Source organism: Saccostrea echinata, unplaced genomic scaffold, assembly GCF_033153115.1.
Source record: "Saccostrea echinata isolate AGI-Se365-2 ecotype Australia unplaced genomic scaffold, CSIRO_AGI_Sech_v1 ptg000012l, whole genome shotgun sequence".
NCBI lineage: Eukaryota > Metazoa > Mollusca > Bivalvia > Ostreida > Ostreidae > Saccostrea > Saccostrea echinata.
Genome location: NW_026889761.1, coordinates 18,997,887 through 19,013,940, shown reverse-complemented (window position 1 = coordinate 19,013,940; position 16,054 = coordinate 18,997,887). Strand labels below are relative to the sequence as shown.

The following is a 16,054-nucleotide window of genomic DNA, read 5'->3' as shown; positions in this document are numbered from 1 at the left end:
CCAAACATTTTACTAAGCATTGAATTCTTAAGATGTCGTCGGTCCTATAACAGCACCTGGTCGTGCCGACAAATTGAATACGCGTTAGTACGGTATGATAATTTTTCAGCATAGACAGGTGCTCTTATAGGATCTACGACATCCAAAAACAAGAATTCAATGCTTATATTTACGTTCTCTATCTCTCTTTATAATTTTCAATTTTGTTAATCTTGATAATTAATTCAGCATCTTTCAGAACTGGTTTGCTTAATAGACGTAAGTTTGTTTGTTTGTATGTTGTTTAACGTCCCTCTCGAGAATTTTTCACTCATATAGAGACGCCACCACTTGCCGGTGGAGAGCTGCAAAGTTTGTCCTATACTCGGCACTTACGGCCATTGAGCAGTGAGGGATCTTTTTCGTGCCAGCACCTACTGCGACACGGGACCTCGGTTTATACGGTCTCATCCGAAGGACCGGTCTCCACGTCCCACAGTGGGATTCGAACCCGCGACATAAGGATCAACTCCTTACTTCGCGACTCTAGAGCAGACGCTCTAACCACTGCGCCACGCAGGCGACCTCAATAGACGTAAGAATCGTTGTGACGTAGAAAGTTAAAATACCGCAAGGGAAAAATGACAAATTAATTTTGAATGTACAATTGTTATATTTTTACAATAATTTAGTAGGATAAATGTTTTAATTAAATTGAGCCAAAACAATATACACTTTGGTGTTCCAAGAGTATTGAAAATGCATATAGTTCCTACTGTGTATTCTACCACGCAGTGACAAGGCTTCGTGAGTGTTATAGGGTATTGAATGTTGTAGATTTCCAATGGATTTCATAAAGAAAATTACACTAAATGTAAAAATATAAGTAATGAATGAAAATCCACTAACTTGGCCCTTCATCTCCTTCATCATCACTATAATCAACATCCATCTCCATCTCCTTTGCTTGCTTCATTAGTTGTTCGCAAGAATTTGAGCTATCCAGAAAATCAACTTCTTCAAAATCCTCCTCAATAAAAAATTCATCACCACTCAAATCGCCGTACTGCTCTCGTTCTTTCTTTGGACATTTCCGAAACACGTAGTTGAAGTTCAGTCTTGTTTTTCTTAAATTAAAAGTTGGGGTCTTTTCATCGCTTTTATTTGGTAAAGGCAGCTGGGGATGCCGTGAAGGATCATCATCACTATCTTCAGAAAAATCACCATCTGAAGAGGAAGCTACAGGAACATCAGCTCTCACAAAAGCACCTGCTCTGGCCATGGTTTGTAGTTCATCGTATATGTGAAAAAATTTTGTTGTTTCTTTCTTGCTCCTCCACTTTTTTCGTGTAGCTTCAAACTTCCTATTCTCAAAGTCCTGTGCCATAATAAATTTTTTGTCTCAAATAATTAAACTTATTTTGACTTTTTTCAGTTAAATTCAGAAATAAAATTTTTGCACTTTCTCGATTTGAACCTTTTGGTATTACTGCCAAAAACGCAAACAACTTAACTCACACTTTTGACCTGCTTAGACGCTATGATATAAAATATGATCAAAGTACAGTACATGTAATTAAGACCAAAAAAAAACCCTCCTTTTAACCTGCTTTTCAAGAGTGAGAAATATATTTCATTAGCCCAGCTCAGGCTCTTTAAGCCACCACATGTGTGGAAGATAAGAAATTTTTAATCAACCCAGTGTGTCCTTAAACTTAAAATTGCCCACAATAGATGATGTGAACACAAGTACATGTATTATTCTTAATCATAAAAAAGTTCAGTGAAATACATGGAGATAACGAACAGTTTTCAAGCTTAAAAGTCCATTAAACAATACAAGTTTTGGAGCAGAGCAAATACGGACATCTAAATCATCAGAAGTGGGATCAGGTGCCATGGAGGAGTGAGCATCCCCTGCCGACCAGTCATACCCGCCGTGTGCTCCTTGTCATGATCGGAAAATAACGGGAAAATCCGTCGACAATTCAGTTTGTAATTAATTGTCTAACAATTAGTATGAAAAACGTCAGTCAGCATTTGACTTAATGATAAATTGTATTTGCTAGGTCATCGTATCGACCATAGAACTTACGAAATGACAACTTTAAATGAGACTGCTGATATTCTTGTTTCATCAACTTGTTTGTCAATAACTTACCTCGTTTTAGAAATTGTTCATACGTAGAGCATCCTCTTGCGTATCGAATCAACTGAGAGATATAAACCCTGTATGCAGGTGATGAAGGTATATATTGCTGCATAAATAAGGGAAGTCATCACGTTTATCATAAAGCTTGGTTGTTAGATTACCATTAACGTCTTTTTCTGGTAAAATATCTAAATATGAAACAGATGTGTCAGCCTCTGAGGTGTCTTTTATTTCAAGTCACCAGGATATATTGTATCAACATATGAATGGAAATAACCATTGTTAATTGACAATACGTCATCGATATACCTAAATGTCGAGTTGATGGCCACAGCAAGTGTTATTTTCTTTTCACTTATATGATTTTGGTTTTTATGTTGTTGTTTTTGGTAAAATTTTGTGATTTCAATTTTTCCAAAAGTTCCTTAGAATTCTTAAGTATCCACATCTGATTTACACCACTTCTCGAATGCATTCTTGCACATTACTCCTGAAGTTTCTCCTTCACTACTACTAATATTTCAGTGAGGAGTAAAGAAAGAGGCTTGGTAGAACATTTACTGGAACCTGCTATGTATCTTTGTTTGTAAGGATTTTTATGAAGTTTTGGAATCCAATAAAGATATGGTAATTCAAATTCATGTTGGTTGTTGGAAATTTTAAAAATACTTAAAAGTGACATATGATTTTGAAGAATTTCCTCCTTAGAGAGGGAGCTATGGGTATAAGTTGGATTACCACTTGTAGAATTAAATTCCAGTTCCTCTAAAATACAATTAAAGTAATGAGCCTTACAAACGAAGACAATGTTTTTACCTGTTTTGTCAGCAGGGACCAGTACATACTTTTATCTCAAGCTTATCGGGATATAACGTATCGACATTAGAATGGAAATAACCATTGTTAATTGACAATACGTCGTCGATATATCTAAATGTCGAGTTGAAGGTCACAGCAAGTGTTTTCCTCTTTTCACGTATAAGATTTTGGACAAATTCTGATTCAAATGAATAGAAAAAAGGTCTGCTAATAACGAGGCGCAATTGGTACCCATGGAAATTCCAATGGATTGTTGGAAGACTTGGTCTCCAAAAACCACATAGATATTGTCAATCAGAAGCTCAAGCATCTTTTTGATGTCAACTATAGTGTACTTGTGTGTACAATCAGAATGTTTTTTAACAAAATAAGTTTGCAAATGACCAATGACAAGGTGAGTAAATTTATGAGTTCTATTTTTATTGAAAAAGCAGCTGTCAGTGATATCAAAAAGCCTGGACTTTAATTTATCGTGGGGAATGGTTGTGTATAAAGTTGAAAAGTCGTAAGTTTTTAATCTTGATTTTGGTACCAGGTAAATTCTTGTGATTTCAAATTTTCCAAAAGTTCCTTGGAATTTTTAAGTATCCACATCTGATTTACACCACTTCTCGAATATATTGTTGCACAGTACTCATGAAGTTTCTCCTTCAATACTGTTAATTTTTTGGTGAGGAGTAAAGAAAGAGGCTTGGTTGAACATTTACTGGAGCCCGCTATGTATCTTTGTTTGTAAGGATTTTTATGAAGTTTTGGAATCCAATAAATATATGGTAATTCAAATTCATGTTGGTTGTTGGAAATTTTAAAAATATTTAAAAGTGAAATTATGATTTTGAAGAATTTCCTCCTTAGAGAGGGAGCTATGGGTATAAGTTGGATTACCACTTGTAGAATTAAATTCCAGTTCCTCTAAAATACAATTTAAGTAATGAGCCTTACAAACAAAGACAATGTTTTTACCTGCTTTGTCAACAGGGACCAGTACATACTGGTCGTGTAATCTATCTAATTCTTTTTTCACTTCTGAATTATTGAACACAGAAGGATAGTTGGTTTTCATTTTGCCCCTCAATTGCTTAAATGCCAGATTTTAACATACATCTGATACATCTAATCCATTCTGACAACGTTTCTAGGTCTTTTTTTCATGTCCGGTCCATCGCCTGGTGTAATCTTCCACAGAATCTATAATATTTATGAAATTATGACGCCAGTTAAAAGATTGGGGTTCCCAATATTTAGTACCTTTTAAAATTAATGATTTAAGGTCCTCATTATTAACTATATTTGTAGGATGATGAAGAACATGAACAGGAAGGAGGATTATGCTTCAGATGCTCAATATCCAGGCTCTGTAAAGTTTCCTTGTAATTTAAGAGTTTGGAAGCAATAATCGATGTATATTTGTAGGAAATACAAGGTGTCTTGCATTCGACCATATTTCAAGTTAAAGCCTAAACCCTGCATTTCCTACAGATATTTCTAAACTGTTTTTTCTAAACTTTTCAATTTCAAACAAGCCTTACAGTGCCTAGACATTGAACATCTAAAACACAATCCTCTTATGTGTTCTTGCTCTTCTTCTTTCAACTAAAGTCGCACTGAACATGTTATAACCAGTGATTTTTAAATACATGTAGTTGAAAATGATGTCCTGCAAGCAATGATCTTAAAAGGTCCCAAATACAGGGGGTCCCGATCTTTTAACTGGTGACAAAACTTCATTTCTATCACAAATTCTGTCAAAGATTAAGGGCTAAATATGAAGAAGAGCTGAACACTTTGTTAGAATGGATTGAGTGTTTTAGAAATATATTACAAATTCATGTTAGAAAGATAAAAGGCAACATGAGAACCATTTATTCTTCCGTTTTCACTAAATCGGAAGTGATAAAAGAATAAATAAAAAAAGACTGAAAATATATTATGGTTCCATCAGACAAAATTTGTAACATTATCGCTTTTTTTGTAAGAACTTGGTTTTCATTCTACATTGGAAATCCAATCTGTTCTCACAGTTCACTTTTTAAGGATGAAACCATTCAAAATCACATTTCAGTGTTTTAATACTTTCAACATTTCAGTCAACCATAGTGACTTCAATCTACACTACCTATGCTGAATTCCTAAACTTCATTAAAAATCCTTACAATGAAAAATATATTTCCAGACACATAAATGCTCTACCAAGCCCCTATCTTTATGTCTTACAAAAATATTAACAGCTGTAAAGGTAACTTCCAGTGTACTGTGCTACAGTATATTCTAGAAACATTGTAAAACAGATCTGGATTCTCACAAACTCCAAAGAAAATTTAAAATCACTAAATTTTTACAAAAGTAATAACATCAAAAGTCTTTTCTACACTTTATAAACCATCCCTCATGATAAATTAAAATATAAGCTTTTTGGTATATACAACTGCTTCTTCAATAAATAATGGAACTCTGATATTTTCATACTTTGTGATTGGTCATCGATAAAATTAGTTTGATATCAAAAAGTAGCTGGAGTTCCTCATTGACAACATTTATGTTGTCTTCGGAGATCAGGTCTTCCAACAACTGTTGGAATTTCAACGGGAACTAATTGTACTCCTTTGTAAGTCAACCTGTTTTATATTCTTATGAAGCAGAATCTATTCAACAACTTCTACACTTCTAGCGAGAAGTAATTTTAGCGATTTTTTTTATTCCTAGAAACATATCAGTTTCTTCTGATGCAGAATGAATTGTTAGCAATATTCAATTTTGGCGATCTCTACACCCTCGCTAAAAATGCCAAAATTGAATCCTCGCAAAATTTTTGCTTATACGGTAGTTATTTCCATTCTTATGTTGTTTCGATATATCCCAGTGAACTTGAATTAAAGGACACCATAGAGTCTGCCACATCTGTTTCATATTTGGATGCTTTACTGACTATAGACAATAAGGGCCAACTAACAATAAATTGTATGACAAAAGAGTTGCCTTTAGGTTTTCCATCGTCAACTTTCCTATTCATGTAGTAATATTTGGCTATCACCTGCAATTGGGGATTACATCTCCCAACTTACTGGATACTCAAGAACATGCTCCATGTTCGATCAATTTTTAAACCAAGGCAGGCTACTGGCATATGAGTTGACATTACAGGTATTTCAACAACTCATTGGTAAATTCTATGGTCGTTATAACGACCTTTTAAGCAAACATAACCTATCATTGGGTAGTATTTTGGCTGATGTTTTTCATATCAATTGCTAGGCCCTTATGCCCCCATATCGAAGATTTGGGGGTATAAAGTTTTTGCCCTGTCCGTCCTTCTGTCTGTCTGTCTGTCTGTTTATCTGTTTGTCCGAAAAATGTTAACATTGCTCAAATCTTCCGATTGGTTGGAGCTATAGCTTTCATATTTCACATGTGTATTTGTTGTGACAAGACCTTTCTTTGATTACCATATATGACCTTTTGACCTTTGGGTTTGACCTAGTTTTCAAAATTTTACCCAACTTTAACCTTGGCCATGACCTTTGAACAGTTGGTGCTAGGACTTTCATACTTCATATGTGTAATCTTTGTGACAAGCCCTTCCTTTAGATACCAACAACTTTGACCCTTTGATCTTGACTTAGGAGTTTGACTTACTTTTGAAAAAAAACTTTAATCTTGGCCATAACTATAGAACGGTTGGTGCTAGGGCTTTCCTACTTTACATATGTAATTTTTGTGACAAGACCTTCCTTTGGATATTAACAACTTTGACCCTTTGACCTTGGAGTTTGAACTACTTTTGAAAAACTTTAACCTTGGCCATATCTTTTGAACGGTTGGTGCTAGGGTTTTCATATTTCACATGTATATTTCTTGTGAGAAGACCTTTTCTATGGTGACTATTACTTTTGACCATTTGACCTTGATGTTTGACTTACTTTTGAAAAACTTTAACCTTTTCCATATCTTTTCAACGGTTGCTGCTAAGACTTTCATATTTCACAGGTATATTCCTCGAGACAAGACCTTACTTTGGGTACCAACATATTTGATTTGTATTTGAGAAAAATTAAACTTCGCTATAAGTTGCCATATGGGGGCATCAGTGTTTTACAAACACATCTTGTTCTTCTACTTAATTTGACTACCGAATATTTTGTTTATCTGATCAATGTTTAGGGCTCACAGCGGGCGTGACTGCTTGACAGGGGATGTCTATTCTTCCTAGGCACCTGATTTCCTGGGGTCCATGTTTTATGCCCTGTTCACATTTTTGTTCTTATTTATTTTCACTATTCATTATCTTCACCTTTTTTATGTAAAACAAAATCAACAAATTTAAATATATTACTTGCTGGAAACATCATCTTAATGGAAATTAACTTTTGATTTGGATCTTTATCAACATTATGACCTTATAGAACTGGACAGCTTTGGCTATTTTCGTGTTTTCTTTGACCTGTGTCAGAGCCCAGATATGGTTATTCTTTATGTGTTGGTATTCTGGATGATCCATAGGCAGACCTCCAAGTTTTATTAAATGCATCAAATGCTCATAGTCTGTAATGGCCTCATATAACTTCTTAATGGGCTCATCTGCAATTCAAAAATATATGCTATTCTAAAATAAAAATTCCCTTGCCAAAAGATTCTCTGATTGAAACACTGACTAATAAAATTTTATGTTTAAAAAAATTCCAACTTGGCAACATATACATTTAAAATTATTATGTTCCCCCCATGAGAGGAGAATTTCTGATTTAGCATGACTGTCTGTCTGTTCACTCCTCACAAAATCATTTTCAGGCATTTACAGTCTCAGGAAAATAAAGATGTTATGCAATATTCCACATCAACTGAATTTTTAAGTGTGCATCCCTAGAGGCAATGTTCATGCAAGTTTGGTTTGAGTAGAGCTTATACTTTTACTTAAGAGTAAACCTGCTCCATAAACTTTAACCTGTTTAATCATCCAAAAAATATATGTCAGACGCAGACATTTCAAAGAATGTCTTGAAGTGTGTATCCTTGGATGCAATATCCATGCAAATTTGGCCCAGATAGGCTATATATAGTTTCTTGGTAATTAACCTGATCCCTGAATTCTAACCTGTTAAATTGTCCACAAAATTGCACCAAATGCTGCATATGGAGCATGTCTGCTGATAACCATAGTGTACACCCCTATATGGATGCATTATTCAATTTTTATGAGGTAAGCTACACAAACAAATACGTAATAAACAAAAATTCTTACATTTGTCTATTTTTTTCTGAAAGTACTCCCAGTAAAGATAAATGGCCCTTTCTATCCTTATTGTGGCTACATCATGCTTTGTGGTGGTTAAGGCTTCATGGGAAGGGGACATAACCAACTCTCTCAACTCGTAAGCTTTTACTATGTCATCCTCAGCTAATCCCATCTCCCTCAACTTCATCTCTGCAAAAGCTAGGGATCGCTGCACTTCTGCAAAGCTGTCAAACTTTTCCATTTTAAAATGTCTGAACAGTTTCATAGCCTGTTTGTAATAATTCTCTGCATCTCTGAAGCATTGTTTGGCTTGCTCTTTTTTGCTTCTTGTCTCATATTCATTTCCTTCTCTGTAAAAACATCTCCCAATATTGTGAATATACAGAGGAATATCAATGTTGTTGAAGTTTTCTGACTTTTTGTATGCAATACGAAATGCCTTCAAGTGATTGTATTTCGATTTTTGAAGATTTGGTGGTGTTAGATTTGCATGCACTTTTCCTAAAGAATTGTACACCAATGCTAGATCAATACTGTATTTGTTTCTCACGGTCTTCTCTAGTTTGTTAGCCCAAAATTGCTTTGCATTTTCGAAGTAGACTTGTGCCTCTGAATATTTTCTGTCTTTGAGGCACAGCTTTCCAGCAAAATAAAAAGTAGCCCCTGCTACTTCAACAAATGGACCAAGACTTCCATTGTCTAGACAACATCTGGGTAATGTTTCTGTTAGAATACAGTTGAGAATATTTTCAGCTATTTCATTTCTGTCACTTTCAAAAAATTTTCTTCCCAGGTGTACCTGCCATAACGCAGTTTCCAAGAAATCACCCCTTGACTTTGACTGCTCAATGAATTTTTCAAGCAGCTTAAACTTAACGTAATCTTCAAGAAATAGATCTGCCACTTCTGATATTCTTTTACAAGTCAATATTGACCTTGAACTCTTCCTTAATTTATGAAAATCAGGGGTTATGTTTTGGATCAAGTCATAGTATGTCTTCAAATGAACCTTGAAGTCTTTTAAATCTTTCCATGCCTTCACACAGTTTTTCTCAAATTTCTCAAAAATGTCACTGTTTTTCTTCTCTATGTACTCAATGAACAAACATTTTGCCTCATTGTCTGCTTGTTTAAACATTTCATCATTTGCAATTTGAGAGAGAAATTCATGGACTAATGGATGTAGAGAAAATTTTACACTCTTTGATTCAGTTTGAATATCTTCATTCTCCATTTTGGTCAAGTCATCAACCTCTACAAAATGGCGGCTCTTCAGATATATCAAATTTGCTCTGGTTTTTGCATGTATTGGGCCTTCGTTATCATAATTCAAAGTGTCCTCACCTAACACTAAAGCTACAGAGGCCAAGTCAAACTTTGCTGTCCCAAACACATGTAACTTTACCATAATATCTTGTTTTGGTTTATCTAAGGTTTCAAATGTTTGAGTGAGACATCTACTTTCCATTTTCAGACCTGGAAAATCCTTTTCCAGCTTTTTGGCCAACATTTCAGGATTAACCTTCCCACTTCTGATGGCTGCCCCAACAGATTTGATGGCCAATGGACTTCCTCCACATAAATCTACAATCTTCCGGCAGACCTCGTTTTCAGGGGGAGCCTGAAACATGAGGTAAAATCAGTCTTTTAAGACAAATGTTTTTGGAGTAAAGAATCTCATCAACTTCCCTCAAATTCCTCTGAAATTCTAAACAAGACAGATTGTCAAGTATAACATTTCATTGCATTTTCAACAGTGATATACTGTATCTATTTATTAAATAAAAGAGATATTTTTTCACACTGTGGAGAAATATCAATAGTGTGGCAAAACTTTTGTTTCCCTTTCCTTCACAAAGAGTATCATAAAAAATATTCCCTATCCTGTTAAAAGATAGTGCGAGTAAATAAACCATTCTGACAGATACCAAAATTGCCAAAGATTTCTCTTAGTTTTCATTAAAATCCATATTTATTATTTTCAATCTCACAACCACTCAAGTATGATGTCACAACCTACGACACAATGGTACGGAAAGACAGAGGTAAAGGGAAAATCAAAGAAAATATATTAAACAGAAAAATAAATGTTATGTAGTTGAATTTGGAATTTATTTTACTTCTGAGACATTTTTTTTATTATTATTATTTTCACTCCTGCTTATTTGCACTTGTGAAAATATCAAATAACCCTGTCCAACTCTTGAAATAACTTCCACATCTAACTACAAAACATTGAATATCCTCTCGGTAGTTTACTATGTAGTTTACTGACATTCAAATTTAATTGTAGCAAACTGCCTTGTGAATGTTTTTACTATATATATACATACAATATTATTTGAATGATCTAACATTTTGGCTGCAGATTTACTTTATCTTTCAGTTAATTTCTTTACTATGTACCAAACAGTCCAATCTTTAAACTGTAACTTCACTTACTGTAAATGGTCTTCTACAACAAGCTTTGAACAGTAAAACACCATCCTGTTGATTCAGTCTTTTTAGTTCTACTTCAAACAACTGACCAAGTCTTTCAGCACTTCTGGATATCTTACTAATAAATGTTGGCATCTTCAGTTTATCATCAGTAACAAGTTTTTGTCGCACAGTTAGCAATATTCGAACCTGTGGGCATATAAACACATCTTAGTTCTTGATAATTTTGATTTCTTAACAAAAATCAGCCTTGATGACCTTGGATCTAATTAATGACAAAATTTTGAGCCATGAAAAAGAGGTTATAAAACTTGTGATTTAAATCATTGAATCAGAGTTTGAAAGCTGTAGCAAAGATTACTTTGTAATATGACTTCAAAACCACTCTATATATTAATAACCTTGACCCTGGGTAAATGATATTTACAGTCAAACCTGTATTAAGTGACCTATCAAGGGAAATTCTAAAACTGTCACATATGACAGGTAGTCTCTTAAAGCAGGAAATCGCTTTCTATCAATTTTCAAAGTACATTACTAAAAACATTGAAATGTTTTCACTGGAGAAATTTGGGAGATATTCTGTGATTAATAACGTTTCACAAACTTTATAACCACGGGGAAAGGCATGATATCAATCAAGAGAGCCTTTATCACTTCTAAATCAGCTTAAAAAGATAGGTGAAAATGCTCACTTTTCAATTGTATTTCTTAATTGAATTTTCAGGAAATTGTACTCAAATTGAAATGTATATTCATTTTTTCTAACTAACTGATTACAAATTTTCTAACCGATTACCATCGTTCCAACCAGTAACCAGTTAACCGATTACAAATTGCCATTCCTAATACATGTGCACTAGACAAAATTGCTAACGCATCACTTATTATTCTTATTTGTGAATTGATCATTTTCCTGATTGGTACTAGTATATAAAATATGCCATCTTTTCCAAAACAGTTGGATTGACAAATGACTTGGTGTCATGTCAAGACCCTTAAAGGACCTTCTTGTCCGAAAACCAATTTCCCGACGTGCACTGCGCACGTTTTTGCCAAGATATGAAGTTGGTGATTACCGATGGTGGTCCGTGACGTTGTGACGGGAGCAGTCTCCCACTTAAAAATCAAATGATATACCCTGATTGACTACCATATCGCTAAGTAGTCATCCAGTGCCTTGGTGTCCCTACCAAATCCACCCAACTTCCGGTTGCCCCAATTTTGTGGAACAATCTTGAAGTTATTGTATGGTGCTTACTTAATGCCGTCGAAATATATTGTAAACATTTTTATGATCGTTAATTCATTTTCAACAATTTTTCACCAGAGAAATGCATAATCTTTTAATTGTTTTAATTTTTCACAAATTTCTTCAAAGGAACCCCCTGCAGACACCATACTGGCTGCCTTATCACGCTCTTCTATAGTCAAACGCCGCATACGGTGTAACTTTTTTTCTGAGTTTTTAATTAGTGCAAACATAAAGAACACAACCATAAAGAAAAAATTAGAAATTTATTCCACCAAAATAGTATGGATATGATTTTAATTTTTTCTATGAAGTGGTTACGCTTCAGTAAACATTGTTGTTATTTATCAGTTAAAACATTTAAATGTCTCATTTTTTATTAAAGTAACATAATTATATATACAAAACATCATAAACAAGTTTTGAAAAGAAAAATGTTAATTTATTTAGGTGGTGCGTTAGCAATTTTGTCTAGCGTATATATAGGAAGGGTGTTAAGCACCTCAAACAAAATCAATTGTAGCGATATGAATATACGTATATATTTATTATCACTGGGAAATCCTCCCTTGCATTGCACAATTTCAATATCGACAAATCATGAGAAGTTGAAACTACCAAGTCTTCCTGCAATACAATTCATGTTAAAATGATAATTGCTTTGTTTATGAAAATGTACATTAAAGAAGAATTTTCTTTACAACTTTGTTTGCCTTGTATGTTACAAATACTGGCCCATTCTATATGCCTGCTCCCCACCCCATCCCCTTTTCTTGATAATTTTGCCAAAATATGCTATAAATAGAAAACAATGCCAAAGAGCTCATTTATGCACTAAACTGAGAAAACAAAAAATATTTATAACGAATTAGAATTGTTAGTCTCGGGCACTCTGCTAAGCCTGTTTTACTGCACGTGTAGCTGAGCATATTATATTTGCTAATAAATTACATTGGCTACCTTGGTATCTAGTACTTTTGTATCCAGACTGAATTTTTCCAAAAATTTCAGCAACTGCTCCTTTCTTTGACTGCTTTTCATCATATCATCCAGGTTATCCATGAAGAAAATTGTCCCTAGAATTTAAAGATGTGGAAAAAATTGATTAAAAAATAATAATGTTGTATAATTCTAGTACGATGACATGTGCATGAATATGTTCCACATTCCCAAGGGTACTGGTACAAAAATTACTTTTGAATTAGAATTGTACCCATTTTAATAAAAAGATACAGAGAGCCTTGTAATATAATTCATGGAAAAACTTGGAAAATTACTGGAATCAAATTATACACAAAGATTTTTAGACCTGAAAATTCATGAACTTTGTTTAGTTTTGATCAAATATGATAACGAAGTTTAGATCTGTAGCACAACTTAAAATTCAGTTTACTGGAACCCTATATGGTATTTAAGAAATATTTTTCTGGCAAGAAAAATATTATTACTTTACTATCATTATTAAATTAGCAGTATGTTAGTGTGATTTTTAACTCCATTCATGTAAGAATCATTCCAAGCCATGTTATTTAATTACTAAGCATTGCGATTGTTTAATGATACATTTAGAAATTTTCAAATTGGCTTGCACCTTTGTAAATCTAAACTACATAGAAAAGCAATCACTAAATATGTCAATGTAGGAATATGATAATGATTCAAACCCTGAATTCCCTGGATGGACCCTCCCTGGAATTTGCAGAGTATTAAATGTATATACTGAAGGAAAGAAAAAAATAACTTTGGACCCCCACCCCCCAGAAAACGTGGACCCCATCAACACCACCACAAAATAGGTGTTTTGCACCTTTGAGAAACGGATTTTAGGTGGGGGGGGTTGTATTTTTTTTTTTTTTTTTTTTTTTTTTTTTTTTTTTTTTTTTTTTTTTTTTTTTTTTGCTTGTGGAGAAAATTTCTGGGTTTAATACGTTTTGGAAGGGAATATAGTTTGTCAAGGAATTTTTGGGTTGGAAGTTTTTTTTGACTTAGATGGACCCTTCCTGGAAAAAATTCCTGGATCCAAGCCTGTAATTATGTGATTGCTTTCTAAATTGAACCTCTAGGTTCAAATGCATCTAATCCAAAAAGAATATCAACATCCCCCCTCTCTAACACACAATGTATGCTCTGGTATGGAGGATATATAGCCCCTTTGTTTCAGGCATTTGCAGTAAGTGAACCTGGTGAAAAATATAGATATCTGATAAAGATCTGAATCTTGAACCTTGGAGTAAATGTTCTAACAAAATTATACGTCCCATGGCAACTGATGCAGCCAGATTACACAGACAAAGAAGTACCCTTCCTGCATTTACTTTATGTTAAGTATATACTAGTATTTAAAATTTTTTACTGGCTTTCAATCCTCTCAGTCCTGTGATTAATTCTGAGTACAGGTCTAGAACTTCTGCACTGTTACATTCCTGCCCTACTGCAGTAACCAGATCACGCAGTAACTCTACCAAATCTTCCTTCTCTCTGAAAAAGAGGGACACAGAATTTGAATGACTCATCAAAATCTCCAGGGGAAATGCACTGGTAAACAATCAATTTCTCTACAAAATGCTGTCATTCTAAAAATGATTTGAGATCACATTGATCAGAATATAAATAACAATATCTAGTTGTTGTTTTTCTTTTGGGGGGGGGGGGGGGAGACAAAAAAAAATCATTCATGTGCAATCTAATTAAAATTATTGAAATGACCCCTCCTGGAAAAATTTTATTAACCATAAATAAGAAGATTTTTTTATTCAATCAATTCTTGCCTAGTTATCACATGTGCCACCGAATCACTTAAAGTGAGTGTCGGATCGAAGCAAAACTGGGTTCCTTGTTGATGGGAGATACTCTTTACAAAAAGGCAGAAAGTAATGTGCTCACTGCTTACTGAGAATTTTATCATAAATTTTTTAATTTAACTTTCATTTTGAAAAAAAAAATAATTTCCCTTTCTCCCTCCTGGGCCTGAATCCTCCCAGGCTGCAATTCCAAACAAACAATTTTTAAAGGATGGCCTTAGGATCTAGTTAGAGTGGATCAAAGATCTAATTTTAATTAGATTCATTTGTTGCATGTGATGCCTATGATTTTACACATAAATCAAAACAGTATGGCAAGAGGAAACATTACAAATATTAAACTTTTATTAATTCTTTTAGATTTTACAAAATTACAAATACTCCTAACTTACCTCATGTCTATGGTCATAACATGCCATTTCTCTCTTGCATGCTGCAGTCTGTAGCAGACCTCTGTAGCCAGACTTGTTTTCCCAATCCCACCCATTCCACAGATTGCAACTCCTAAAATTTTAGGACAAAATTCATTTGACTAATGTACATGATGTATTCAGTTAAATTTTTAGATTCCCGAATGAAAAAGAAAAGCAATTTAAGTTTGTTTTTAAATTTGGCTTTTTTTGGTGGGGGGGGGGGGGGGGCAACCAATAAGAAATCCTCTGACAAGTAAAAAAACGAAATGGGGCATCATAAATATTATTGAGAGGGGTACAACGGCAGTTTATCTTGCATTGCTTTGCTACTGTATGGTATAAACAGGGAAAATTATTACCCCCCCCCCCCCAATGGTTAATATCTACTTGGTCTTGAAAACCTATGGACAATTTTGATTATCTTTTTTTTTTTTGTTATGATAAAATTTACTATTGCTAATTACCTTGATATTTTTTTCCTCTCAGATTTTCCTCTATATTTTTAAGGTCTGCTTCTCTGCCTATGAATTCCTCAACCTTAGATTTGGAGACCCGTGCACAATCTTCTCTGTATTTTGTTAACTGGTTTTTATATTGCAGTAAAACATCTTTGAATGGTTCAGTCCCCTGACGTCTTTGTAAATTAACAATATCTACTAAAGCTATCAAATAGTCAAGAATTAAACCTTCGTCGTTACTCAGATAGTTTTCAAGAGCAGCGAAGAAATCGTCAGCGTTCTGAATTCCAGCAAATGCTGGCCCCAGGTCCTGGACTGCACGTTGGCATACTTCTTGTAAAAGGCTCTGATCGGTGTCCAGTTCCTGGGAAAGTCCGTGGCGAATCAGGTCCCATGGACTAATGAGAGTATCACTGACCCCAACATTGGGCGAATCAAAGTCAATATCATCCATATTATTGGAGGACTAGGTGCCTCTGATGTTAAGTTTTCGATATCATGTTCATATAAA

General features: G+C 34.2%; 1 protein-coding gene across 1 annotated transcript in view; it reads right to left on the bottom strand.

Annotated features, from left to right (window-relative positions):
- Positions 1-7,307: 7,307 nt before the first annotated feature.
- Positions 7,308-16,054, bottom strand: part of LOC133185098 (uncharacterized) — a 40,915-nt gene continuing 32,168 nt past the window's right edge. Inside the window, exons 11-17 of the mRNA XM_061320157.1 lie at positions 15,550-15,956; positions 15,065-15,176; positions 14,225-14,349; positions 12,832-12,947; positions 10,623-10,808; positions 8,187-9,801; positions 7,308-7,525 (exon numbers count right to left, since the gene is read on the bottom strand). Coding sequence (XP_061176141.1) covers positions 7,308-7,525; positions 8,187-9,801; positions 10,623-10,808; positions 12,832-12,947; positions 14,225-14,349; positions 15,065-15,176; positions 15,550-15,956 — 2,779 coding nt within the window. The remainder of the gene's footprint in view (positions 7,526-8,186; positions 9,802-10,622; positions 10,809-12,831; positions 12,948-14,224; positions 14,350-15,064; positions 15,177-15,549; positions 15,957-16,054) is intronic.